We start from the raw sequence: 27,945 nt of genomic DNA on the forward strand, positions 1-27,945 counted from the left end.
TGTACTGAAAAATATACAGTTCACTGATGATTCATTTAGGACTTTTAGCCCAAGACATACTGAGTTTCTGTATAAGATGCAGAACTGGCAAGAAAAGGTTTGAAGTAAATACCGTATTTTTTGCACCATAAGACGCACCTGACCATTAGACGCACCTAGGTTTAGAGGAGGAAAACAAGAAAAAAAATATTCTGAACCAAATGGTGCACTAATATGTTTAATAAAATAGAGCAGAATAATATTTCAACCATGTAAATTCAACAGCGGTATTAAGAAACATCATCACTGTCATTAACAAATAAGGAGAGACTTTAAGGTTCAAGCATTCTTCTAGTTTTATGGAAACCCCAAGAACTCCTCATCGCTAGTGTCAGAATTTATTAAGCTCAGTTGCTCACAATCACTTTGCAGCATCACGTACCTATCATCACGCGACATAACCTGTCCAAAGCCACCATGGGACAAAGCACGTTTGGACCAATGCTCCCTGAAGTTATATCGCCAGTCTAGTCCCATCTATATTTGTAATGCCACAAAGCCCTTCATCTCGTGTTTTGTTGTGGGTTTCCAGTTTGAAAAATGAGAATGCGGTGCAAGCACAGCCCTCGATTCAAAAAATTGCTCTGCATACCTGTTTGTCTTGTCTGACAGTAGCTGAAAGGCAGCTTCAGGAAAGAACAGCCTGAAGTAGTCCAGCAGCTGGTAATCTATCGAGTCCAGAGTCCAACTCAGTGATAATGCGCTTCGCTCCCTCATGAGATGTAGACGCTATCTTGCCTTTGTTTATATTTGTTTAGATTTCGCAACTCACGCACACGCAAGGATTAGATGCCGAGTCAATGAGTCTAACATTCCTCCAAGCACAGAGGGAATGCCTGTAACGTAACAGTGAGTTTTGTCGCCCTCTAGCCCTGGATGTCGACTTTTGTCAGGTATTACACATCATGGTCTGTGATGCAATATTCGCACCATAAGACGCACAGACATTTCCAACCTTCTTTTGGGGAAAAAAAAGTGCGTCTTATGGTGCAAAAAATACGGTACTTAAGTTTGTCAATCTGCCTCCAGTGCTGTGAAGTATATGAAATGTGATATTGTGTTAATTAATACTGTTGTAGTATAAATACAATATAAACCCTCCCTACTTTAATTTAGTGATTGTGCGTGTTGGGAGTTTTGTAATTATGGATGATATAGTTCTCATCATGTCCTAAATTAAAGTAAATCTCAGTTTTTCTTGATCATTTTTTTTTTTTAAAAGCATGAAGAAGTTGCAGATGAAAAAGTACACACACACACACCATAGTTTTAGAGCTGGTAAACCACCTTCATTTTTTCACATGGGTTCATCGGTCTCCTACATCAGACTGAGTATTTCCTGTTTACACATGTCAATAAGATGGAGATCTGGACCTTGACCATTTAAAAACTTTGGCCTCTTGCAGAACAACCCCGCATCATCACCTTTCCACCACAGTTTTTGACAATTGGTATGTGGTGATATATTGTTTTCACCAGTCCTGTCATTGTCTATAGCAGCCAATCAATTCTATCCACAGGGCATTGTTCCAGAAGTCTTAAGGCTCATTCAGGTACAATTTTATGAACTTGGGCCAGGCTGCTATGTTCTTTTTGTAGGGAGAGACCCTTTATTAGTAAACCTTCCTAGAAAGACATATTTGTTCAGTTTTTCCCATGGTAGGTAGCATTATATACAATAACTTTTAATATGGTAGCAGTGGTATATACATATGCAGTTGCTGGTTTTATTTGGTTATGATTTTTCATATCATACCTAGTCTGATATTTGTCTAGACCACACATGGGGAAATTGGCAGTTGTCCTGAACATTCTCTTTTCTTATTATAGAATAATGGACCTCAGCAATTGTGTGTTAAGGCTTTTCAAACTGACCTGCAGCTGTTGCACACCAGGGATCATCGAAGATGTGTTATTTCTTTGACATAAGGTTACCTCAAATCTCATTGATCCAAGGATGACTACCATATATGCTGCTTTTATGCTGATTTAATAGAACTATGTTACGATCTGCTAATTCATGCACTTAATTGGCAACAGTATACTTTAGTTAGCTTCTTGAATGTGAAAGGAGTATTGAAGGTTTTCTTAATTTCTAATGCATGTTGTTTGCTTGTTGGCATATTTTCTGTTTAGTAATAAAAAAAAGTTATTAATTAAAATGTTTGCCTATTTTTTGGCTGTTATATTTAACTAATTTTAGGATGTAGGAGGAATAGATTGTTAGTCCTGGCTTGGCATGCAAAATCATACCGTACTTACTTTCTCACATGATAGATAGATAGATAGATAGATAGATAGATAGATAGATAGATAGATAGATAGATAGACAGATAGATAGATAGATAGATACATACATACATACATACATACATACATACATACATACATACATACATACATACTTTATTAATCCCGAGGGGAAATTCACATACTCCAGCAGCACATTACTGATACAAAAAACAATATTAAATTAAAGATTGATAATAATGCAGGTAAAAACAGACAATAACTTTATATGATGTTAACGTTTACACCCCCGGGTGGAATTGAAGAGTCACATAGTTTGGGGGAGGAACGATCTTCTCAGTCTGTCAGTGGAGCCGGACAGAGACAGCAGTCTGTCGCTGAAGCTGCTCCTCTGTCTGGAGATGACACTGTTTAGTGGATGCAGTGGATTTTCCATAATTGATAGGAGCCTGCTGAGCGCCCGTCGCTCTGCCACAGATGTCAAACTGTCTAGCTCCATGCCAACAATAGAGCCTGCCTTCCTCACCAGTTTGTCCAGGCGTGAGGCGTCTTTCTTTTTAATGCTGCCTCCCCAGCACACCACCACGTAGAAGAGGGCGCTCGCCACAACCGTCTGATAGAACATCTGCAGCATCTTATTGCAGATGTTGAAGGATGCCAGCCTTCTAAGGAAGTATAACCGGCTCTGTCCTTTCTTACACAGAGCATCAGTATTGGCTTGATTGTAGCTTATTTTAATTTTTTGCAAAAAAGAACAACTTCCTGGTAGCATTTACTTGCATTAACATATATTTATATATAATACACCTATGCCTAGGATGACAAGTCAGCAATTATTTATTTGAATTTAGATAGGGAGTTTCATTTATATTACTTAGACTAGAGAGGAAATCAAATATGAATGGAAAGAGATGGAAAGCTTTAATGTACTGCACTGTTCTAAGTTTATTTGAGGAAGAGTCTTTTTAGTGTTTCTTTATTTTTCTTTTTTGTTTGACTAGTTTGTTTATTTTTACCTTTTTTTAAATGAGGAGAATCTTAGGGATCTGGAAGTTGTCTAACATTCCTAAACACAAAAAAATATGTCTGCTAATTCAGCACAACGTTCTGATGAGCAGTATTTGTACTGAGCTTTTGCAATGTGGGCGCTTGATCCACTCATAGTGCAGGAATGAAATAAGGCTGTCATTGTGGGAGCCCAATATAAACATCTTCAGTTAGCTGGTCTGAAAATGTTATATCATTATAGAGGAAAAAGAATAACTTGTTTATTTTATCATATAAATTGCACATTGTTCTCAGGTTTTTAGACTAGATAGATATGGCCTGCCTGGAATAATTAAAGCCACCTTGTTGACCAGACGTTTGTTAAAGATTGATTACTAGTATTCAGTTTCACTAACTGTACATAGTAAGAAATGCTTCCGATCAGCAACCTGGGGCACACTTAAATGACTGTAGAAAAAGTAGTCAATGAGTTTGCAGGGACAAAGAAACGGACGCTGTACTTTCTCTTTAGAATAATGTGCCATCTCGGGTGGTCAGTGTTTTCTATCTTAGATAGAACATTTTGTACGTTAAAATACTCATAAAGAAGTTAACGTAGGTAGAGTATGAAAGCTTAAAAGACATTGTATTTTATAAGGTTTTGTGATCTGGCAACTCTGGATTTAATAGATAGACAGATATCCTCAGATGATTTCTGTTTTCTTAGAGGTTTGATGAATGATTCTATATATTTGGAATTTCAGGTTCAGTACTTCATCATTTAGAACCATGAAGTGAATGCTGTGCATTTTTATGGCAGCATTTTGCATTTAATTCAGCTGGAAAGAGTGTGAATTTAATGATTTTTATTTGTATATTATATCATTCTGCTTGTTTTTTGGTCTTGCCTAGTATTTGTATGTTAGGGTTATTGTATGTAACCATTCCTTAAAGTCCTTATATTTTTCGGGTATCAAATATAAACTTTGTCTAGAAGGTTATTATCAAAATAATTAAATGTTCATCCACTTGTAGGGAAAATTGAATTTCTTTCATTGTGAGCCTTGTATCTGTTGCATAGTATAGCAAAACATTACTCTATCTGGAGTTGTATGCCTTGGTCAGTGAGTAACTATGAGAGTCTTCACAAATAGACACAGATGTTCAAAATGCACAAAGAATTCTGTGCCATTTTTCAGTGAATGGGCTGTAGCAGACTCTACAAGAACACACGCCTTCTGAAATGGTAAGTAATGTGATTGCAACCTCTCATAAAATAGCAACAGTTATTTATTCAGCACATTTTAATCAAAAGAATGTAGCTCAAAGTGCTTTGCAAGATGTCAAAAAAGAAAGTTACAAGAAAAGAAAAAACAAGTAAGATTAGGTAAGAATAATAAGTAACACAGAAAAAATAATAAATCCATATGATGTGTAATTAGTGGAAGAGTTGCATCCTTATATGCAATATATTTTTAAGTCTGTAAAGATAATTCAGATGGCTGGGAGTACAGAATAAAAAAAAATTCCAGTTAAGTTGGAGAAAAAGAAAGAAAATTGCAGTTTTTCCAAGGCCAAAAGAGTATCCAGGCCCCCACTGGGCATTCTACCTAACATAAATATGCTTAAATCTTTTTCATTATTTTCAGGCCTTGTCTGAGAGGGTTTGTTACATTAGGTTTCGTGGACGGCTAGGGCACTGGCCTTCATTCCAGCATCACAGGTGGCTGCACAGTTGAAAACTCCATCACAGAAATACCAGAAAAGAATGTAGAGAAAAATAAAATAAGATTAATAAAGATTGCAAATCCCTGAGGAATATGAAAATCTCTGCCCATATATTCTATTAAGAATACTAAACTAAAATGAAGCAGCAAAAAAAAAAAAAAAAAAATACCCTAGGTTCTTGTCTATAAGCCGGACTCGTGTATAAGCCAGAGACCAAAAATCATACGAATTTTTAAAATAAAATCTTATCATAGATAAGCCGGACTCATGGATAAGCCGAACGTACTATAACCTATAACTAATAGAAGGGAGGGAGGTCAGTGGTCTCACTCGCACCCATTTAATTTCTTTAAGGGGGGAGAGAGTGTGAGATATTTGCGTCTCTTTCACTCCCCGCATGGCGCGGTTGGAGCGGCCGGAGCGCGTTCTTTCTGCTCTGGGCGTCGCCGAATCAACACGCGCGCGCGTAGCGGTCATTTAAATTGTGATTTTATATGTAAGCATATTTAAATATATATCGCAGATTTTTTGCTGGTTCGCGGATTTCTGCGGACAATGGGTCTTTTAATTTCTGGTACATGCTTCCTCAGTTGGTTTGCCCAGTTGATTTCATACAAGGGACGCTATTGGCAGATGGCTGAGAAGCTAGATTGCTTACTTTTCTCTCTCTCTTGCGCTGACTATCTGTGATCCTGACGTATGGGGATTGAGCAGGGGGGCTGTTCGCACACCTAGACGATAAGGACGCTCGTCTAAAAATGCTGAAAGATTATCTTCACGTTGCTATCTTTTGTGCAGCTTCCTGAAACGACATGCTGCACAGTGCTTCGCATACTTAAAAGCTTGAAGGGCACGTATTGATTTTTGACTGAAAAACAAACTCTCTCTCTCTCTCTCTCTCTCTCTCTCTCTGCTCCTGACGGAGGGGGTGTGAGCTACCGCCTTCAACAGCTTTGTGCCGCGGTGCTTTGCATACTTAAAAGCCAAACAGCACCATTGATTTGTTTGCTACAAATTGTTTTCTCTATCTATGTGACATTCTGTGCTCCTGACACGCACTCCTTTGAAGAGGAAGATATGTTTGCATTCTTTTAATTGTGAGATGGAACTGTCATCTCTGTCTTGACATGGAGCACAGTTTAAACTTTTGAAAAAGAGACAAATGTTTGTTTGCAGTGTTTGAATAACGTTCCTGTCTCTCTACAACCTCCTGTGTTTCTGCGCAAATCTGTGACCCAAGCATGACAATATAAAAATAACCATATACACATATGGTTTCTACTTCGCGGATTTTCTTATTTCGCTGGTGGCTCTGGAACGCAACCCCCGCGATAGAGGAGGGATTACTGTGTAAGCCGATATTCTATTTTTTCATTTTCACAACTTTTTTCCTTAGATAAGCCGCGGCTTATAGACAAGAACTTAGGGTAATTGTTTTTTAAGTAGTTTTTTAGAATATGTTCCATGGTATTAGATTTTGTCAGAAAATATTCTTGTTGTAGAATGATAAACTTCAGAAATAGTGTGTTTAGCCTTTTTAAATTGATATGCATCTGTTGTACACAGAGCTCATTTGAAGATGTATTTTGTGTTTGACATGATTGATCCAGGGCAGACTGCCTAAGGTGCTGCTTTTTTACTAAGGTTACAGAACTTTGTTACATCAGCTAATACAGTGTACTTAATTGGTGACAACATAATTTAGTTAGCTTCTTAAATGTTAAAGGAGAAACCTTAAGTGGTCAAGGCCCCGCAACAAGCAGTAGCAGAAGATGGCTGTCTTAGTGACTTGGCAGAGCATCACCAGAGAAGATGCTCAGCATCTCGTGATGTCTATGAATCACAGGCTTCAAGCAGTCATTGCATGTAAGGGATATGTTTTCTGATTGGTACTATTCAGGTCATAAAATAATTTCTTCAAAATGTCACATATATTTGTCTTTGTTTTTTGCCTGGTGCTGCGTTGACATTGTGCACTAGAAGGCGTGAGCTTATTTGGTGCTAGAAGGAGCATGCAGGAGGCTGATTGTTGAGTGCAATAAACACACTTGACTTGGTGGCGATCAACACACATGTATTGCACAAGGCGTGCACAGGGTTCACTGAGAAAAGAAGAGTGTTCATGGCTCACCTTGCAGAGGAGTTTAGTCATCACTTCTTACAAGAAAATGCGATGGATAAAGCAAAAGAGGATGCAACATCGACAAGCTTCTGTTTCAAGACCACTGCTTCCCCAGCCCCTTCAGTGTAATAGTAACCACAGCACAGAGAGAAGTGTGTACATTGCAACAGGTACACATGTCGTAAACGTAGAAAGGACGGTCCTTGGGTGTGTGGGAACTGTTAACATTTTAATCTGATGATTGCATATAGGGTGGAACTGACCTCTCTGTACTATTCTTTCCTCTGCATGTCCTGGAGTACAAAAGAAACACCCCCATGCACCCAAAAGTGGACACTGGTAAGATCAAAAAAAAAACAAAAAAACCCTGCAATCACTGATTACAACCGCAAGATGATATGTGAATGAATATCCATATTACTAACCGAGAATGGTAAACCGGATGGCATGGACGTAGGTACACTGCGATGGGACCATGAGACATACTGCGCAGGCGCGTACAGCGCGCGTATCATAAACTGCATGTGAAGTCATATCCACCGCGAACGAAGGAGTCACGGCCCAAAAACGAAAGAGCTCAACTGACGTGAATGAGAAATGAAGCAACAACGCGCCCATAGCTAACAACTAACGACACAGCCATACAAAAAAGAGGATTCTGCGCTGCAGCCCAGATTCAAACGGAAGAGGCTACGGCGGCCCCACAGGTCCACAATGATAGTACGGAAGGCGCAGGCGTCACCGCCATATTGTGAGTGGCACTACTACGGAAGGCGCAGGCGTCACCGCCATATTGTGAGTGGCACTACTGCGGAGTGAAGTTAGGAATAATGTGCTGCTTGGGATTGTACAAACCGCTGAACGCTTTACACCGAATTCAAACACAATACAGCTCAACGATACAAACACGAGCCCACCTAGATAAGATCAATGAATGCAGGCGCCTACAACGCGCGTCTGCAACTGCGGAAGCAAAGCAGGCACGGGTTCAAAACGAACGAGCTCGACTGACGGATATACAAACACGAGCCCGGCTGGATAAAATCAATGAACGCAGGCGCCTACAACGCGCGTCTGAAATGCTGCAAACAAAGCGGGCATGGCTCCAAGACGAATGAGCTCGACTAATGTATTTCAGGATACCCAACGCTGGGGGTAGGCGAGCGAAGTGAGCAGGGGGCGGATCCCCCTTGTGAATAATATTGCATCAGTGCCACAATGATTTCCAAAATGTATTGTGTCGTGATCATGACTGAGAGAATAAAAGTGAAAAAAAAATGCTAACCTTTACAAGTACTATAAATTTACACCGGCTGTTACAGACACAAGTCAAATGTAAATTTTTATTGTATAATATTATCAATAAGAGCCACTCACTACTCAAAACTGTAAATTTGCCGGAGAGCCGGTTTCGAACTCACGACCTCTGGATAACAAGTCCACGGATCTTACCGCTGCACCACAGAAGCTGTCGTATTATACTTGTGTGAAAGTGTTTATTTGATATTTGGCCATCAGCCTTCACACATTATACAGTTCATGTCTACATTTTGTTATTTATTACTAAAACATTTCCGTTTTAACGATGTGTTTACACAGATTGTTGTAGACACAAAACACATCAGATTATTTCCCCTTACAATTCTGGGTAGCTCACTCCCAGATAATCAATCAAGGCAGGAACTGGGAGAACTTCTTGCCCATTCTGAAGCGGTGGGGGAGGGGATGGTAGAGCAGGCTGCTTGCTGCTTGGGCTTATCGACATATTTAGAAGACAAAAGAGACTGACAGAGAGGTGTGAAGGGATTTAAGGTGGGACGGATTTATGAGATTTTTCATTGGCTCTGGTAATTCTAGTGTTAATCACATCTGAATTGTTTGATTTGTGATTTTTATCTTTGGAGCAGAGGGGTAAGGAAAATTGTGCTTTTGCCACAAATATTATGGAGGACACTGTAAATTATTTCTTTGCCTTAACTTTCAATGGTAAAGGATCAAGTTTATTTCTAATAATGTCACAATTTCTATTTTTGCCAATCACAAGATTTGTTTTTTTCCTTATATAGTTTGAGAAAGTCACTACTCATTCATTCGGAAATACTGCAAAGACCGGGATTTCTTTGGCCAGTGTTGTTAGCATCTCAGGATGGAAATGGCTAACATGATTTCTTAAGTTGGTAGTGTTCCCAACATATTTAAATTTTTGTGTGTAAGGCTTTATACACCGCATACGACTTGTCCAGTTCATTCTTCCCAATCTGTTCGTAAAATCCAAAATGAGTCCAGATATCAGCTTTTATAATGTTTGGAGCGTTTTTAATCTCTTGGCCTCCCTCTGCCATGCTCTACTGGCGAGTATGCAATGAGTGATGTCAGTGAGAGGCAGCACAGTCACTACCAGGACGAATTTTTAACTAGACTTGTTATGCAGCAGCCAGAAGATCTAACATGAAGGATTTGGAGCAGTTTTGCTTTGAAGATTGGTTGTAAATCCTAGTGGTTGGATTGTGCGATAATATCTTAATTGCTGTTTTAAGGATGTGTGAGCTGAAATTATTGAGTATGCCACTCACTTTGTAAAAAACAATCAAAAGCACAACTTGAGAGTCCACGCATTCATTGTCTCATGCAACATAACAAGATACACTACTGCATGTGCATGCACGGTCACCGCAACACAAGTGAAGCTAAGAGTAGCTGCCAAAAACTAAAAGTTGGCAAACTGCACCAGGAGATAAATAGCCTCACAATCAATGTTGTTAGATTTAGTTGCAAGATGTGGATCATCCTCACTTTTGTGGAGGTAGCTTGACTTTCAAAATACCGATGTTGCTTAAAACACGTCAATTTGCAAACTATGTCTGAAATCGTATTTTTTTTATATCTTTTTGCAATATATGATAGAACTTGTTTACAAATGCTATAGTTTTTTTTCCTGTGCAGTATTTGACAGAACTTTAGATTTTTACACCATAATACAGTATGTTAAATTTTTGTTCTTGCTCGTATGCTGCACAGTTCAACTGAAAGCAGAGCAATTTATGTTCATTCAAACTATAATGTTCATGCTCTATAATTCAGTTATGATTAGTAATTTATTCCCTTTGTATTCATATCTTGTTTACATCAAAGGTAAGTGTCTGTTTAAAATTGCTGTCATTATAATAGTTTTGTTGGTCTTAGTATAATTTTTTGTGTTTTTTCCTGTAGGGCCACTTTGAAATGGTTTACTCATACTTGCACTATTTGATCTCAGTAATAGTTTCACTGGTAAATTTAATGTTTTTGTGTTGTTTTATTTCAGTTTTAAGTAAATAAATAAGACCTGTTTTCCACAACTGTTGTTTCCATTAATCTCGTTAGTAAGCTACCATTCATATGCTATTATCAAGACCAAGGTAGATCAATAAGACTTTTACAAACACATTTTTAAAGGATGCAAAATATCATCTAATTATCTTTTATCATCAGAGTCCCAGAAAACACTGAGATATAATTTCTTGTCAATATCGTACACCTAGTGGCCCTACAAAATATTGAGTTGGGGGGTGAATGCCAATGCACAATAATTTCAGATTTTTTGTCTTAATTGTATGTGTCACAATAAAAAATATTACACCTTCAAAGTGGTAGGCATGTTATGTAAATCAAATCAAGCTAACCTCCCAAAAAACATAAGTCCGGGCTATAATGCAACAATACAGGAAAAACACAGAGAGGGATGAATACTTTCGAAAGGCACTGTTTCTGGCTTCTGTCTGCATTAACCCGCAATTTATTTACTACTTTAACCAGTGCATTTTGTGTAGGCCTACTGTAATTTGTTCTAAACCTGGCTAAAACTTCAAGAATAGAATGTTTGTTCAAGTAATCACTTAACTGCTTAAAAACCACTTTTTCTAGAACTGTTCATAAGAAAATAAAAATTTAGAAATAGGTCTAAAGTTGTCAAAGATGGGAGTCCCGATTATTTTTCTTGAGCAGAGAATTAACAGTTGCAGGCTTTGGACATCTGGGGAAAACCCCTGTATCTAATAATGACTTCACTATGTGAAGCATATTATCAACAAACACATCAGAGGCGTATTTGAAAAAGCCTGTTGGTACTGGATCAAAGTCACAAGTCTAGGGTTTCAATTAAAAAATTATTCTGTTTTGTTCATATTGATCTATTTCAGCAAAGAAATTTAACTCCCTTAAAAGAGCATGCTGGGGTTAAACAGGAAAAACTTAGTTAAGTGAAGGTACTGTAGATATATAGAACTTTATTTGTCCCTGGGGGAAAATTGGCTTTATACAGAAGCTAATTTAAAACATAAATAGATAAATCAATTAGTATATATACACACACGCATGCACACACACAGTGGTCTGAACACACACCAGAATGACTAAAAATTAAGAAAATTAAAAAGAAAGAAAAATGACTCAACAGTTACAGTAGTCCGTGTTAGTGTTTCAGAGAAAAAATGTGCAACATTGTTCATAATAGCACTCTGTTTTGTTTTAATTCTATTCATTGCTACTACCACCAGGGGGCCTTTTAATTACAGTGATCCCTCGCTATATCGCACTTCGCCTTTCGCGGCTTCACTCTATCGCGGATTTTATATGTAAGCATATTTAAATATATATCGTGGATTTTTTGCTGGTTCGCGGATTTCTGCGGACAATGGGTCTTTTAATTTCTGGTACATGCTTCCTCAGTTGGTTTGCCTAGTTGATTTCATACAAGGGACGCTATTGGCAGATGGCTGAGAAGCTAGATTGCTTACTTTTCTCTCTCTCTTGCGCTGACTATCTGTGATCCTGACGTATGGGGATTGAGCAAGGGGGCTGTTCGCACACCTAGACGATACGGACGCTCGTCTAAAAATGCTGAAAGATTATCTTCACGTTGCTATCTTTTGTGCAGCTGCTTCCTGAAACGACATACTGCACAGTGCTTCGCATACTTAAAAGCTCGAAGGGCACGTATTGATTTTTGACTGAAAAACAAACTCTCTCTCTCTCTCTCTCTCTCACCCTGCTCCTGACGGAGGGGGTGTGAGCTGCCGCCTTCAACAGCTTTGTGCCGCGGTGCTTCGCATACTTAAAAGCCAAACAGCCCTATTGATTTGTTTGCTCCTTTGAAGAGGAAGATATGTTTGCATTCTTTTAATTGTGAGACTGAACTGTCATCTCTGTCTTGTCATGGAGCACAGTTTAAACTTTTGAAAAAGAGACAAATGTTTGTTTGCAGTGTTTGAATAATGTTCCTGTCTCTCTACAACCTCCTGTGTTTCTGCGCAAATCTGTGCCCCAAGCATGACAATATAAAAATAACCATATAAACATATGGTTTCTACTTCGCGGATTTTCTTATTTCGCGGGTGGCTCTGGAACGCAACCCCCGCGATGGAGGAGGGATTACTGTAGTTTGTTTCAGTGGGTGTTTCTTGAAGAGATGTTACTAGCCAAGCGCTAGTGTTAGACCAGTAATAAAATTTTGCCTTTAGTATTGATACCAGCTTTTGGACTTCAGCACCAGTACCACAAGGGTTGCACAATTGCAAACCTATCCGGTATGCCATATAAACATGTGTAGCACTGCATAATTGCACACCCCCCTACTTTGCTACGAGGTACAGTTTCCCTTTGAATTTTCCAGGGCATTGAAATTTGCTGCCCTCTCAAATTCCCTAATGTATTTATTTCCTATAGATAGTATTTTGAAATGTGGTGATCTGGTAGCCCAGTATCTAGTGTTCATAACCTCAAACTACAAGGGATACGGGTTCAATTCATGGCCTTGAAGCAACTGATATATTTATGTGGGTTTTTTGCAATATCTTAATGTGACCAGTGAAATGCATGGGTACCTTTCTACGGTGATTCCTGCACCTGACCCCATAATGAAGACATAGGCTTAGTTTACGCTGACTGTCAAGTGTCAACTTGACTTAGTATAGAGTAGAAGCAAGTGTTTATGTGCCCAGAATTGTGCTTGCTGCATGAAGCTGGAGGAATGGACCCCTCCCTCTTGAACCTGGTGAGAGAAGTGGGTTTTCAGAATCAGTTAATAAACTTGCAATACACTACAACAGTCTGCAGAAGAAAAATTGTAGTAAGTCTCTATGGTGATGTAAGTAAGTCATACTGAAGATTTTTTTAAGCAATGTTCAAACCAAGTATGTATAAAAACTGTGCCTCTTGGGGGTGAAAAAACACAAAATATGACAGATTAGATGATAGTTTTCAAACAAACTGTTTTAAACTTTGAAATATGAAATAAGCCATACTAAAGATTGTTTAAGTAAGTGCTCAAACAAACTGCAGTTTTAAATTTTGAAATCTTTATTTGATAATTTGCATGTTTTAAATTATAGTAGTTCACACTGTTAGATATTAAGTTCAACTCTGAGTCTTTATTGATTTAAACATTTAGTTAAAACTAGTGGATGTCATTTGTTAGAGTATACAGCATATAAATTATGTAATCATTATCAAAAGATAGAACTATAAAGAAGCATTATTTTTTCTTTTGTGCCTACCTGCAAATCATTTATGCAGCAAACCTATTGGAAGTTGAATAGGACACTTATTTTACAATCTTTTGCTTTAACCCTGAGTGTGACCATTGTTTGAGTGGAGTTTGCATGGAGTTTGCAATTATCTCTCTGTGTCTTAAGTTCCTTTCATTTCTAGAATGATATGCATATGCGTTAAATTAAAAGGTTCCTGCCTTTCAATACTTGTTTAAAAAGTTTAATTTTCTTTCATGACCTTCATCGTGGTTTCAATTAAAGTCCCACTGTATGGTTTAATGAGGGAGTTTGCAATTACTTGCAAAGGCTAATTGTGCCCAACAATACAAAATGAACGTATGTTGAAATATTGTTGAACTAGCTGTGAGACAGATTGAAATCTAAATAATCAATGTACACCTCATGTTTTGTTTTTGATTTATGAGTTGTTCATTTGGTGTGGTATAAAAATACACACTGATCCGTTTTCTTTACCTTTTCCTCTCTAGATAGTCTCCTGTTTTTGCAGCTTCCTCTTGGTGTTGCTTATCGAACTAACCATTTGTATCGTCAAAGTGTTGTGCTGGGATAATAAGGTGGTGGTTGCTACCAAATTGGCCTGGTTTACTATTCTAGTCTTGTTGTGTCAGAGCTTTGATTTCCTGACATATGTATTGATTTTTCATTATTTTCACTCATCCTTTGCCCTCCATGTTTTCAGTCATTAGCATTATAGCTCTAACCCTCATTCATGTCACCTGACTGGGTACAAGATAGTCACTTGGACATACACAATTACACAGACACACACACACACACACACACAGGCACTTGACCTTTTATTAAGGTGGATAGGCTGTCTTTTGTTTTGTCCAGTCATTACTTTCTTTTGGATGTGTTCAAGATTAACATTTGCAATGCAGCATCTATTGGAATGTATTTTGTAATATATATAGTAATGAAATGTACTGCATTTTTCATTCCAAGTGGCATTTCATAAACACTAAAACTGCTTTTATGACTCATATACTAAATGGCATATTAAAAAAGGCATAGCAGTCAGATATGGGTACACAGATACTTGTCCTTTTAAGATGGGCTGTTGAAAATTACTACAACAGAATGAAATAAATGCAGAGAAAAAAAAACAAGTGTAGCACTGGACAGAAGTTAATAAACACCCATGACTAGGGTACCAGTCTGTTAACACATTGGATTAGCAGGCTCACTGTGCATTACAATTAGGCATTTAGTTTTGAATTTGAAAAACAGTTTATGAGATGTTTGGCGATTTATCATTTGTAGTGCTCATTAGATATTCTTGGTTTGACTGTGAGTGATTTATTTCATATGGTTGTTAGCCCTATAAACATGTGCTTGATTTTTAGTTTGAAGTCAGTATAAGGTTTTCATAGTTTCACTTTCCATGGATTCCAGTGACTCACTCCATGTAATTAGTGTTTCTAAATTAGCCCTGTATAAGTTATGTTCTGTGATGAAGAGGCATCTCACTCCAGCTTGATTCTTAAGTGACTTATGATGGTGCCATAATTTTTACTAGATGCCTCCTGTCTTATAGATAGAATAAGCAGAATCAGAGAATGTATTTATGGCTTATTTGAGGAAACTTGTCCATGGTGTTCCAGACAGTGTTGCTACTAACAATCTTACTTTATTCTCAGCTTATCACTTAATCTGTGTGTGCTCCAAATGTGAATGATGTAAGAAATTGTAAAGCGTATCAATCTTTATTAAAGGTGCCTGTGTAAAAAGCTATAACAGCTATATATAAAAGCTATAACAGTGCTAATTAATTATACAAAATGTGTGAACAACTATAAGTCTGATCTTCCGACCTTAGCAATAAAGTATTTTAATAACTTTTGATAGGTTATATATACTACTATAGAAATCAACAACTTTAAATGAACCATTAGTCACTGAGGAGTTAAAGTACATCTTATCTCCTACAGAGCCTGAATGACCAAAAGACTAGGTTTGTATGTACTAAATATCATCCTAAAATACATGTTTCATTGTGAAAACTATCAGCATATTAAATTAGTTTGAAGTCTATATCTTTCTTCAGACTACTTGATCCATGTGACTGATTCCACTAGCTACAAACCTTACAGACTTAGATATTTGCTGTTGACTGTTGCTAGCTTATCTAGCCTAATGAGATTGTGTGCATTTTTGTTTGTTCCCTTTGTAAAACAGTGCAATAATCCCTTTAATGTTAACCACAACAAATTTTCCATATTTATCATTCAGCCAAATCTGCCCCTTTTAGAAGTGTGTGGTGAGGGGTGAGATTGTTCAATGTCTTTAATTTAGTTTCCTAAATGTTGTGAAAATATAAATAACTGGATAATACAGAGTAAATCTTTGTATCTTTATTAGGTATATACTAATGTCCTGTGTATACTGTAATTTTTTTTCCTGAAAATGTAAATAGGATGTATTTTCTAATTTATCATAGTAAGCTTAAAGTTATAGCCTACTGAATGCCAAATAACAGCAGGTAATAATAAAGTAGCAATATATTAGTTTCCTTCTCATACAGTAATCCCTCGCTATATCGCGCTTCGCCTTTCGCGGCTTCACTCCATCGCGGATTTTATATGTAAGCATATTTAAATATATATCGCGGATTTTTTGCTGGTTCGCGGATTTCTGCGGACAATGGGTCTTTTAATTTCTGGTACATGCTTCCTCAGTTGGTTTGCCCAGTTGATTTCATACAAGGGACGCTATTGGTGGATGGCTGAGAAGCTACCCAACTTACTTTTCTCTCTCTCTCTGATCCTGACGTAGGGGATGTGAGCAGGGGGACTGTTCGCACACCTAGACTATACGGACGCTCGTCTAAAAATGCTGAAAGATTATCTTCACGTTGCTACCTTCTGTGTGCAGCTGCTAGGCATACTTAAAAGCTCAAAGGGCACGTATTGATTTTTCTCTGTCTCTCTCTCTCTCTCTCTCTCTCTCCCTGCTCCTGACGGAGGGGGTGTGAGCTGCCGCCTTCAACAGCTTTGTGCCGCGGTGCTTCGCATACTTAAAAGCCAAACAGCCCTATTGATTTGTTTGCTTCACTCCTTTGAAGAGGAAGATATGTTTGCATTCTTTTAATTGTGAGATGGAACTGTCATCTCTGTCTTGTCATGGAGCACAGTTTAAACTTTTGAAAAAGAGACAAATGTTTGTTTGCAGTGTTTGAATAACGTTCCTGTCTCTCTACAACCTCCTGTGTTTCTGCGCAAATCTGTGACCCAAGCATGACAATATAAAAATAACCATATAAACATATGGTTTCTACTTCGCGGATTTTCTTATTTCGCGGGTGGCTCTGGAACGCAACCCCCGCGATGGAGGAGGGATTACTGTATAGCTTTCTTTTATAAATGTGCAGCAGCTTTTGGCTCAGAATAATAATGCTTCCTTGATTCTAGTTGAATGTCATAGTGCATATTAAATGAATGCCCAGCCACCATTATCCCTAACCACAGTCTTCAGCAGTAGCACTTCTTATATGGAGGGCTAAGACTGCAAGTTGCATATTCATTGATCCATTTTATAAGCGTAGCTTTTCCAGTAATGCATTTTGAGTGCTATGGCCTGTCTTTGTGACCAGTTGACCCTTATGTTCTTGGCCAACTCAATATGTCAGTCCAAATTTAAGTGCCTTGACTTATTAAAAATAATTTCTGCATTTAATGCATGACTAGCTTGTAAGTGCACTTTCTTATATAGGCATTACTTTGTGCACATTATTTCAGAGAGCATATTGCTAGCTGTACTTCAGTATACTTGGTTTAATCACTAGTCACAGTTCTATTCAAAAACATTATGGTCTGACCTATCAGATGTCCTTTGATTATGAAGGTCATGAGTCTGTTAAAATTGACTGACTTTATTTATGTACCTCTTATGTTAAAAAAAAATATTGTCGTATGAATAATAAACAGGGAACCACCAGTCCAGCACCTCTAGGTAGGAATGAATATTTAAAAATTTTGTTTGTGTAAATTATACAGGTAGCCCAGCTGACACTACAGCTTTTAGATCAAATAAAATAATTCAAATATAAGTAAGCATGCTGAACCTTTACTAAAAACTATTCTGGCTACATATCTAGTTATAACTAATTGATGCCAATGGAATGTATAAATAAAAAAAGATTACAAGAAGGGTGAAATGAGTATATAAAAACTATGTGTATTGTGTCTGTATTGTCTCTTTACCATATTTGGCTGAGACTGAACATGACCTTTGCCATATAACTATTTTTTGTGTCCTACTTACATTGCGACTTTTAAACCTGGTCGTGTAGTACTAGGGTGTTGTACTATGTTAGCCATTATGGATGTAATGAGAAGTCAAGCCAAATAACACTTTTTATTGTCTAACTAAAAAGATTACAATATGTAAGCATTTGAGGCAACTCGGGCCCCTTCTTCAGGCAAGATGTAAACCCGGTCATGCAAATTCATGTGAGTGCAAGTTTCAAATGCTGTTGTAGGGTGTCTTCAGCTTAAGAAGCAATTGTTGTGAAAAGGCAAAAAGCAAAAGAGATTGCAGGACAGTAAGGTACAATATTCATTTGAACGTGTAAGCAATTTATGAAAAGGTTTCTAGTTGCCCCACGTTATTTTGTTTAACCTTTACCATACTTTACAAATGCATCCTTAAAGTATAAATGTTATATTCTGGAAGAAAAGAAGACTGTGTGACTATAGGATTCATATCTCATTGTTCATTATATTTTTTCACCCTAGTATTAAGCCGTTGCCATTGTCCTTCTGCATGCACATTGTACATTACAAGCTCATAATACCAATCAACACTCAGCGTTATGTGCTTTTTGTGGATTGTCTTTTACACACAGGAAAAGAAAGGGCAAAATATGCTCTATAGTCAAGCCATGATGATTTTTTTCTATAACACATACTCAGTCGTGTGTTGTTTTTTTTTTTTATTTTGTTCAGAAGAAGATATTAAAAAAACAACTGTGGATCCTGCGTTTGAGCGAGTAAAAGTAATTAGTAACTTATAGTTTGCTATTAGCAGACATTTATTCCAATCATTTTTATGAGGCAGATCTCATTTTAGAGTTTCATGCAAATATTGCATTGATATTTGTGGCAAATTTAAATGAACTTTGAATGAATCAACTTTGAATTATTGTAATAACATTACCGAACACTGGTACATGTGCCGAGTTACAGCAGTCTTTGAGACAATAAAACTAACTTCTCCCTCCTAAACTAAAATGCCTGCGTATAATTCTTCCACTGCCCCATGTTGATGCTTTCAGCGGTATATGGTTAGAGCAGCTAATTATTCGTAATCCACAAAAATGTCTCCAAGTACGTGCCCCACCATGGTATAGAAACCGTTGATATTTTGAAACGACAAGACATCCCACAGCGCTACTTTACAGCTCCATACAACCTGTTTGTTATAAGCAGTTATTAACATACCTTACACTAATAGTGAGACATACATTTGCCAAAGTAATCATTGGATTTATGTTTAAAATTATTAGATTTAAGAACATGGGGTCATTTCAGCTGAGCCTGGAGAACAAGACTTTTCACTTGATTCTACAGTACATAAGTGCTTTAATTAGTGAGGAAATGTGCTATATACATACATAGATAGATACTTTATTAATCCCAATGGGAAATTCACATTCTCCAGCAGCAGCATACTGATACAATAAATAATATTAAATTAAAGATTGATAATAATGCAGGTGAAAAACAGACAATAACTTTGTATAATGTTAACGTTTACCCCCCCCCCCACCCCCGGGTGGAATTAAAGAGTCGCATAGTTTGGGGGAGGAACCATCTCCTCAATCTGTCAGTGGAGCAGGACAGTGACAGCAGTCTGTCGCTGAAGCTGGTCTTCTGTCTGGAGATGATACTATTTAGTGGATGCAATGGATTCTCCATAATTGATAGGAGCCTGCTGAGCGCCCTTCGCTCTGCCACAGATGTTAAACTGTCCAGCTCCATGCCAACAATAGAGCCTGCCTTCCTCACCAGTTTGTCCAGGCGTGAGGCGTCTTTCCTCTTAATGCTGCCTCCCCAGCACACCACCACCGAAGAGGGCGCTCGCCACAACTGTCTGATAGAACATCTGCAGCATCTTATTGCAGATGTTGAAGGACGCCAGCCTTCTAAGGAAGTATAGTCAGCTCTGTCCTTTCTTGCACAGCGCATCAGTATTGGCAGTCCAGTCTAATTTATCATCCAGCTGCACTCCCAGATATTTATAGGTCTGCACCATCTGCACACAGTCACCTTTGATGATCACGGGGTCTATGAGGGGTCTGAGCCCCCTAAAATCCACCACCAGCTCCTTGGTTTTGCTGGTGTTCAGTTGTAGGTGGTTTGAGTCACACCATTTAACAAAGTCATTGAATAGGTCCCTATACTCATCCTCCAGCCCATTCCTGATGCAGCCCATGATAGCAGTGTCATCAGCGAATTTTTGCACATGGCAGGACTCCGAGTTGTATTGGAAGTCCGATGTATATAGGCTGAACAGGACCGGAGAAAGTACAGTCCCTTGTGGCACTCCTGTGTTGCTGACCACAATGTCAGACATGCAGTTCCCAAGACGCACATACTGAGGTCTGTCTTTAAGATAGTTCACGATCCATGCCACTAGGTATGAATCTACTCCCATCTCTGTCAGCTTGTCCCTAAGGAGCAGAGGTTGGATTGTGTTGAAGGCGCTAGAGAAGTCTAGAAACATAATTCTAGGTAGGTACTCTTGTTTTCATTTCAGAATGATGATAGTGTCATTGTATTACAAGTGTTTGATAGATTGCTGTGTTTAAGCAGTCTAAATGGAAACTTGTCCTTAAATGAGTTATTTATATTAACAATAAATTGTTTATTGGGTAATGTTTAGAATTTGGAGTATACAGAATCATTTTTACTTTATATTCAGTTACTATTAACTAATTAAACATAGCAACTGAATGCACCCTATTTTGATAGTTTCTTTTAAAAACATGTCGTTTGAGTAAAGTGGTATACATTAAGAGACATTTAAATTTGTTTTACTCTATCTTTTTTAATATATCTTGTGAGACAAGTTTACCTTTTTGCATTTCAGGCCCAGCAGTTAAGAACCATGGACACTACCCTCTCCCATCAGCAGAGGACAGGCAGCAGGCGAGCAAAGAAAGAAACAGCACCAGTTACAGAGCTGGAGAGTGATAACACCAGCCCCATGTCTGAAAAAGACTCTGGAATACTTGATGTAGAAGATGAGGAGGAGGAGGAGGAAGAAGAGGTATGTAATACTTCTTAATTGCCTGTAACTTAAAGCTTTCTTCCTGGAAGATGCATACTTGCCTTTCGTTCACTAAGTATTAACAGTTAAACTAAATATGTGAAAATTAAATAATTTTTAAAATTAGTGTTGAAACTAATACACAGGTATTCAGACCCTTCAAATATCTTTTGTTATAAATGACACAAACATGGCTTGAATTAAATAAGTTTGAGAATGTAATGTTAATAATGGAATATGTTTTTCCATGATTAAAGGCAAGTGGACGCTGAATATCTAATGATTAAAATCACAAATGCATCTGTTGTAAGATATATTAATAGGTTTTATTAGTAGAAGTAAATGTGATTTGCACATAATAATAGTTAATATTAGTAAATGATAACATACTTTATTAGGTTTTATTAGTAGAGGTAAGTGTGATCTGCATATGATAAAAGTAAATATTACATTAGTAAATGGTATCTCCTATTTAAAGCTTTTATTTACAGCATATCTGTATGAAGAAACATTATAGGAAAAAAATAAATTTGTAAGCAAATTAATGTGTTGTAGAATGTGAAAATAAATTAACATATAATATGCAAGCATAAATAAATAGGTCATTAAATTTGTTTTTGTTGCTTATTTCCTTATGTGTATTTATTTCATGACACCACAACCAACATGAAATATGGTTTGAAATTAGAACTGTCATTTTCACAAGTTAAAGCTGAGAGGTGTGCTCTAGCCAGTACTGATTTTAAATTTGTAAACCATTGGCTGAGAGATCACTTGTACTTTAAATTGTAAACCACTGGCACAGAGGTCACTTGTAGCTGCCACTTTGCACATGCCCATGAGGTGCCTGATTTCCAAGCCAAGCAAAATGCATTCTCAAACTTATGACTTTGTACATCCATGGTGGACTTGAGGGCATGAAAACATTTGCCAGAATTATTGCACAAAGAAGCTATAAAGTGGCATGCAAATCTTTGGGCACCGTAGCTTAAAATGTCCATTACTATAAATAGTTAAGTGAACAGAAGATGAACTGATCACCAAAAGTTAAAGATGGCACATTTCTTTAATATTTTCAGTAAGATCACATTTTTATTTCCATCATTCATAGGCACAACATACCAAAAACTGAAAGGCATAAGTTTGGGCACCCAACCTGGTCAGTACTTAGTAACACCCCCTTTGGCAAATATCACAGCTTGTAGATGCTTTTTGTAGCCAGCTTAGAGTCTCTCAGTTCTTACTTCTTCCCCCATTCGTCCTTGCAAAAGGCTTGTAATTCACCAAGATTCTTAGGTTGTTTTGCATGTACTGCTCTTTTGAGATCTATCCATAGATTTTCAATGATGTTTAGGTCAAGGGACTGTGAAGGGTCATCTTGTGCCTCTTGAGGTATCCCATTGTAGATTTTGAAGTGTGTCTCGGATCATTATCTTGTAGTAGGATTCATCCTATTTAACTTCAACTTTTACACAGATGGTGTGATGTTTGCTTCTAGAATTTGATGGTATTTATTTGTATCCATTGTTCCCTCTACCAATGACATGTTCCCAGTGCCACTGGCTGTAACACAAGTCCAAAGCATGATCAATCCACCTCCATGCTGAATAGTTGGATAGGTGTTCTTTTCCCGTAATTTCCGCACCCTTTTTTTTTTCCAAACCTACCTTTGCACATTATGGCCAAAAAGTTCTATTTCAACTCCATCAGTCCACAGGACTTATTTCCAACATGCATCAGGTGTGTTTAGATGTTCATTTGCAAACTTCAGGCACTAAATTGTGTGACTAGGTTGCAGAAAAGGTTTTCTTCTGCTGACTCCAAAATGAAGGTCTTATTTTTTCAGGTGTCACTTTACAGTAGAACAGTGCACCACCACTCCAGAGTCTGCAAATATCTTCCTGAAGGTCTTTTGCAGTCAAATTAGGGTTTTATTTGCCTTTTGAGCATTCCAATGAGTAGATCTTTCAGAATTTTTTTTTTTGGTCTTCCAGACCTCAACTTGACCTCCTCCGTTCCTGTTAACTGCCATTTCTAATAACATTACTAACTGAGGAAAACAGCTACCTGAAAACGCTTTTCTGTCGTCTTATAGCATTCTCCTGCTTTCTGAGCATTAATTATTTTATTTTCCAGAGACCTAGGCAGCTGCTTAGAGCAGCCCATGGCTGCTGTATGTTTGGCGAAGATTTGAGGAGTCACATAATTTATACAGTTTTGTAGTTTGCATCACATGGGGTTTCCTAACAATGACTGTGAACAAACAATAACCCTAAGAAGCTAATGAAGGTCTGAGACCTCAAATATCTTGGGGAACCCAAACTTTTGCATGATGCTCCTTTCCTTTTTTAACTGTACAATTGTACAAAATAAAAAATTAATAAAGAATACATACACATGACATATCCAAGTTAGTAAACATATTGGAAGTAAAAATATGTGTAAGTGTGTGTAGGATAAAATACTTGTTATGGCAAAGTTCAGTCATTGTAAACCTCAGCTTCAGTCTGTTGAGACTTTAAGCATTGTACTTATTTAGAATATGGATGGACTGTGTGGAAAAAGCTCCTCCTCTGTCTCACTGAAGTTGTCTTCATGTAGTGGTTGCATTTCCCAGACCGTAGCACAGAGGAGGGACCATTTCTGGGATGTCTGATGTCACTACAGAGTTTCTTTGTCCTAGTCTGACATAACTTAATGTAGATGTCCTGGAAGTTAGAGAGTGCGCACTTAGTGATGTATTCAGCTGACTTCACTTTGTAGTCCTGGTGTGTGGTGTTTCCAAAGCAGATGGTAATACTTCCTGTCAGGATACTTTCGATGGTGTAAATGTACAAGTTCTTTCGCATCAGGGGATCAGCTTAAAATACCTGAAGCATCTTAGGTGGTAAAGATGTCATGCTCTTTTCATGAAAGCATTGGTGTGCTTGGTCCAGGTTATGTCCTCTTAATTATGAGGGAGTGGTACTGCCTCAGGTGTTCTCTCCCAAAGTCCAGAATCAACTCCTTTGTTAAAAACCCAGCTGAAGAGTGAAGTGTCCAAACTTAGAAAAGTTTATTGTGTTAAATGTTGAACTATAGTTTACATGTAAATTGTTTACAATTTCCGCTGCTGTTGTCCTGGTTGACAGCTAGGATCAAAGTGATTGTACATACATGGATCTACTGGAGTAATATGCAAATTGTATTCGATCTACGTCTTCAGGTAGTGAAGAGCATATTAGTACAACGGGATTGTAGTGAGCCAGCTTCTGTAGCCGAGGATCAGACCGCCAAGGTCCCTGCCTTCGGCCACCACCCAACTCACACTGCACCCGACCTCCTTGGCCCCTCCCATAGGTGGTGAACCCATGGGAAGGGGGACCCACGTTGCCTCTTCGGGCTGTGCCCGGCTGAGCCCCATGGGTGCAAGCTCGGCCACCAGGCACTCGCCATCGAGCCCCACTTCCAGGCCTGGCTCCAGAGGGGGGCCCCGGTGACCCGCGTCCGGGCGAGGGAAAATGCCGTCCAAATTTTTTGTTCGTCATAGGAGGTCTGTTAAACCGCACGTTGTCTCATCCCTCACCTAGGACCAGTTTGCCTTTGGTGGCCCTACCAGGGGCATAAAGCCCCAGACAACAGAGCTCCTAGGATCATTGGGACACGCAAACCCCTCCACCACGGTAAGGTGGTGGTTCGAGGAGGGTTAGGGTTTCGTCCTGGTCGTGGAACAGTGGACCAGCTCTACACCCTTAGCAGAGTCCTGGAGGGTGCATGGGAGTTCGCCCAACCAGTCTACATGTGTTTTGTGGACTTGGAAAAGGTGTTTGACCGTGTTCCTTGGGGAATCCTGTGGGGGGTGCTCCGGGAATATGGAGTACCGGACCCCCTGATAAGGGCTGTTCGGTCCCTGTACAACCGGTGTCAGAGCTTGGTCCGCATTGCCGGCAGTAAGTCGAACCCGTTTCCAGTGAGAGTTGGACTCCGCCAGGGCTGCCCTTTGTCACCGATTCTGTTCATAACTTTTATGGACAGAATTTCTAGGCACAGCCAGGGCGTTGAGGGGGTCCGGTTTGGTGGACTCAGGATTGGGTCACTGCTTTTTGCAGATGATGTTGTCCTGTTTGCTTCATCAGGCCGTGATCTTCAGCTCTCTCTGGATCGGTCCGCAGCTGAGTGTGAAGTGGATGGGATGGGAATCAGCACCTCCAAATCCGAGACCATGGTCCTCAGCCGGAGAAGGGTGGAGTGCCCTCTCAGGGTTGGTAGCGAGATCCTGCCTCAAGTGGAGGAGTTCAAGTATCTCAGGGTCTTGTTCACGAGTGAGGGAAGAATGGAGCGTGAGATCGACAGGCGGATCGGTGCGGCGTCCGCAGTGATGCGGGCTCTGCATCAGTCTGTCATGGTGACAAAGGAGCTGAGCCATAAGGCAAAGCTCTCAATTTACTGGTCGATCTATGTGCCTACCCTCACCTATGGTCATGAGCTATGGGTAGTGACCGAAAGAACGAGATCGCGAATACAAGTGGCTGAAATGAATTTCCTCCGCAGGGTGTCTGGGCTCTCCCTTAAAGATAGGGTGAGAAACTCAGTCATCCGGGAGGGGCTCAGAGTAGAGCCGCTGCTCCTCCGCATCGAGAGGAGTCAGATGAGGTAGCTCGGGCATCTGATCAAGATGCCTCCTGGATGCCTCCCTGGTGAGGTGTTCCGGGCACGTCCAACCGGGAGGAGGCCCAGGGGAAGACCCAGGACACGCTGGAGGGACTATGTCTCCCGGCTGGCCTGGGAATGCCTCGGGATTCTCCCGGAAGAGCTAGAAGAAGTGGCCGGGGAGAGGGAAGTCTGGGCATCTCTGCTCAAGCTGCTGCCCCCGCGACCCGACCTCGGATAAGCGGAAGAGAATGGATGGATGGATGGATGGATGGATGGATGGATGGATGGATGGGATTGTAGTGATTCAGGCGGTTGGATGTAATTTCTTGGGAACAGGGACAATGGATTTTTTTAAGTATGTTGCTATGACAGACTGTGTTAAGGAAAGATTAAATATTACTGTGAACATTGGTGGAACTGAGTGGCACAGATATTTAAAATGTGTCCTGGAATGCCATCTGGACCTCCTTACATCTTGTTCAGACAACGAGTGCTGGTTCCTGGCATTAATAAAAGTGCTAAGAGTAGGCCTTCTTGGAGATTCAGTGAAGATTCTTTTCACTGTACATTATACCTGTATGACTGTATGTGACGAATAAAACTCTTGAATCTTGTATGTAGTAGCCTGTTTTATTATTGTAAAACATGTCACCTTTTCATTCTAAATACTTACTTCTTTTTGTGTAACAATAGATAAGTGTGTGAAAGATAACTTGTAAATCAAATCAAAAATTTTCTTCACTTTTGTAATATGTTACTTCTTTGGTAATTGCTGAAATGGTTATTTGCTGCCAAAGGATTTTGTATTTACTACCAAGCATCCAAGTATTGTACTTCAGTCTGTAACACTTAAGATACTGTTTTTTGTTTTACAGGATAATTTTCAGTCATTTAGTGCCATTAAACAGCAGTTGATTGCATTGACTTGATTTTTTCCAATAGATAAAACTTGATTTGTTCCCGTGTTTTCCATCCATCCATCCATTTTCCAACCCACTATATCCTAACTACAGTACAGAGTCATGGAGGTTCTGCTGGAGCCAATCCCAGCCAACACAGGGTGCAAGGCAGGAAACAAACCCCAGGCAGGGCACGAGCCCACCGCAGGGTGCGCGTGCGTGCGCACGCACGCACACACACAGCACACACTAGGGACAATTTAGAATCGCCAATGCAGCTAACCTGCATGTCTTTGGACTGTGGGAGGAAACCGGAGTACCTGGAAGAAACCCACACAGACACGGGGAGAACATGCAAACTCCACGCAGGGAGGACCTGGAAAGCGAACCCGGGTCACCTAACTGTGAGGCAACAGTGCTACCCACTGCGCCCCTGTGTTTTCCAATCAACATGAAAATGTTTATAAATAATAAAAAATAAACTACTGTAACTTGTGGTGGGCAGAAGGGAAAAAAATTCAGGATGGTGTTTCACAGAGCTTTAAGGAAGGTAGTCAGACGATTGTCATTACCCTCCACAAGTGCATCCATTTAAACAGGGGGCTAATTCTTTTCTTGGAAAAAAGTCAAGATGTGTCTGATAATGGGGAGAGGTTTTCCATTTGCTTTCTGAAGCGTCATTCTAATCTGTCCAATCTTAAATGCAGGCAGCAGCCCGTCTGACGACTTTCCCCATCTACAAGTGCAGCTGCCAAGGGCAGTGAAGTTCAGGAATCACATTTATTTATGTATTTATTTTCCCCACCTTCCTCCTGGGTTCAAGAGGTCACACTTTCTTTTTGCACTTCTGTATAGCCTTGTTCAGAGAATCAGGAAGCCATTAATTCCATTTCTTACAACAAAGGCTGCCTTATGACTGACTCAGTATATTAGTTACTCTAATAAGGTACTTTATGTTGTTTCATGCACTTTTGAACATTTTTATACATGAACATACTTTTCACATTTTATACTTTGTTTATCCAAAAGCACTATTAGACATTAAACATTTCTAACAGTTACAAACTTCCAAAAATGTCTAGGAATGTTATTTTAGGCATATATGTGAAACATGATGTGCTAAAGAATTTATTTATTTAGTGGGGCAGAGTTAGATGCACCATATTTTTAATTTTATGATAATTTACCTTGACTCACTATGCCTGACCATGGCACTTACAATATCTTTGTATTGCTAGAGATATAACAAAAACACCCAAAAATGTTTTCTTTGTATGTTTTTTACCCCATGAAGTTTGTGGTGGTGTCCAAGACAAAAACAAATCTCATATTTTCATGCAGAATGGAGGAAAAAATGACTGATATAAGAGAAGCCAACAGTGAGCAATTCTGTACAACAGCAAATGATGAAAAAAACCAATGGAAAAAATCTCACAATACTTGTTTTGGTAATGCATATGTCATTTAT

At 39.0% G+C, this 27,945-nt stretch overlaps 1 protein-coding gene across 2 annotated transcripts in view; it reads left to right on the forward strand.

Annotated features, from left to right (window-relative positions):
- exoc6b (exocyst complex component 6B) overlaps positions 1 to 27,945 on the forward strand; it is a 625,017-nt gene that overhangs the window by 261,989 nt on the left and 335,083 nt on the right. For both annotated transcript variants that reach the window (XR_007935144.1, XM_028801461.2), the window contains exon 7: positions 20,767 to 20,946. Coding sequence is in view for 1 of the 2 variants with exons in the window: in XM_028801461.2 (XP_028657294.2) it covers positions 20,767 to 20,946 (180 nt within the window). In the remaining variant the exon portion in view is untranslated. The remainder of the gene's footprint in view (positions 1 to 20,766; positions 20,947 to 27,945) is intronic.

The sequence above is a fragment of the Erpetoichthys calabaricus genome, chromosome 5 (genome assembly GCF_900747795.2).
Source record: "Erpetoichthys calabaricus chromosome 5, fErpCal1.3, whole genome shotgun sequence".
NCBI lineage: Eukaryota > Metazoa > Chordata > Cladistia > Polypteriformes > Polypteridae > Erpetoichthys > Erpetoichthys calabaricus.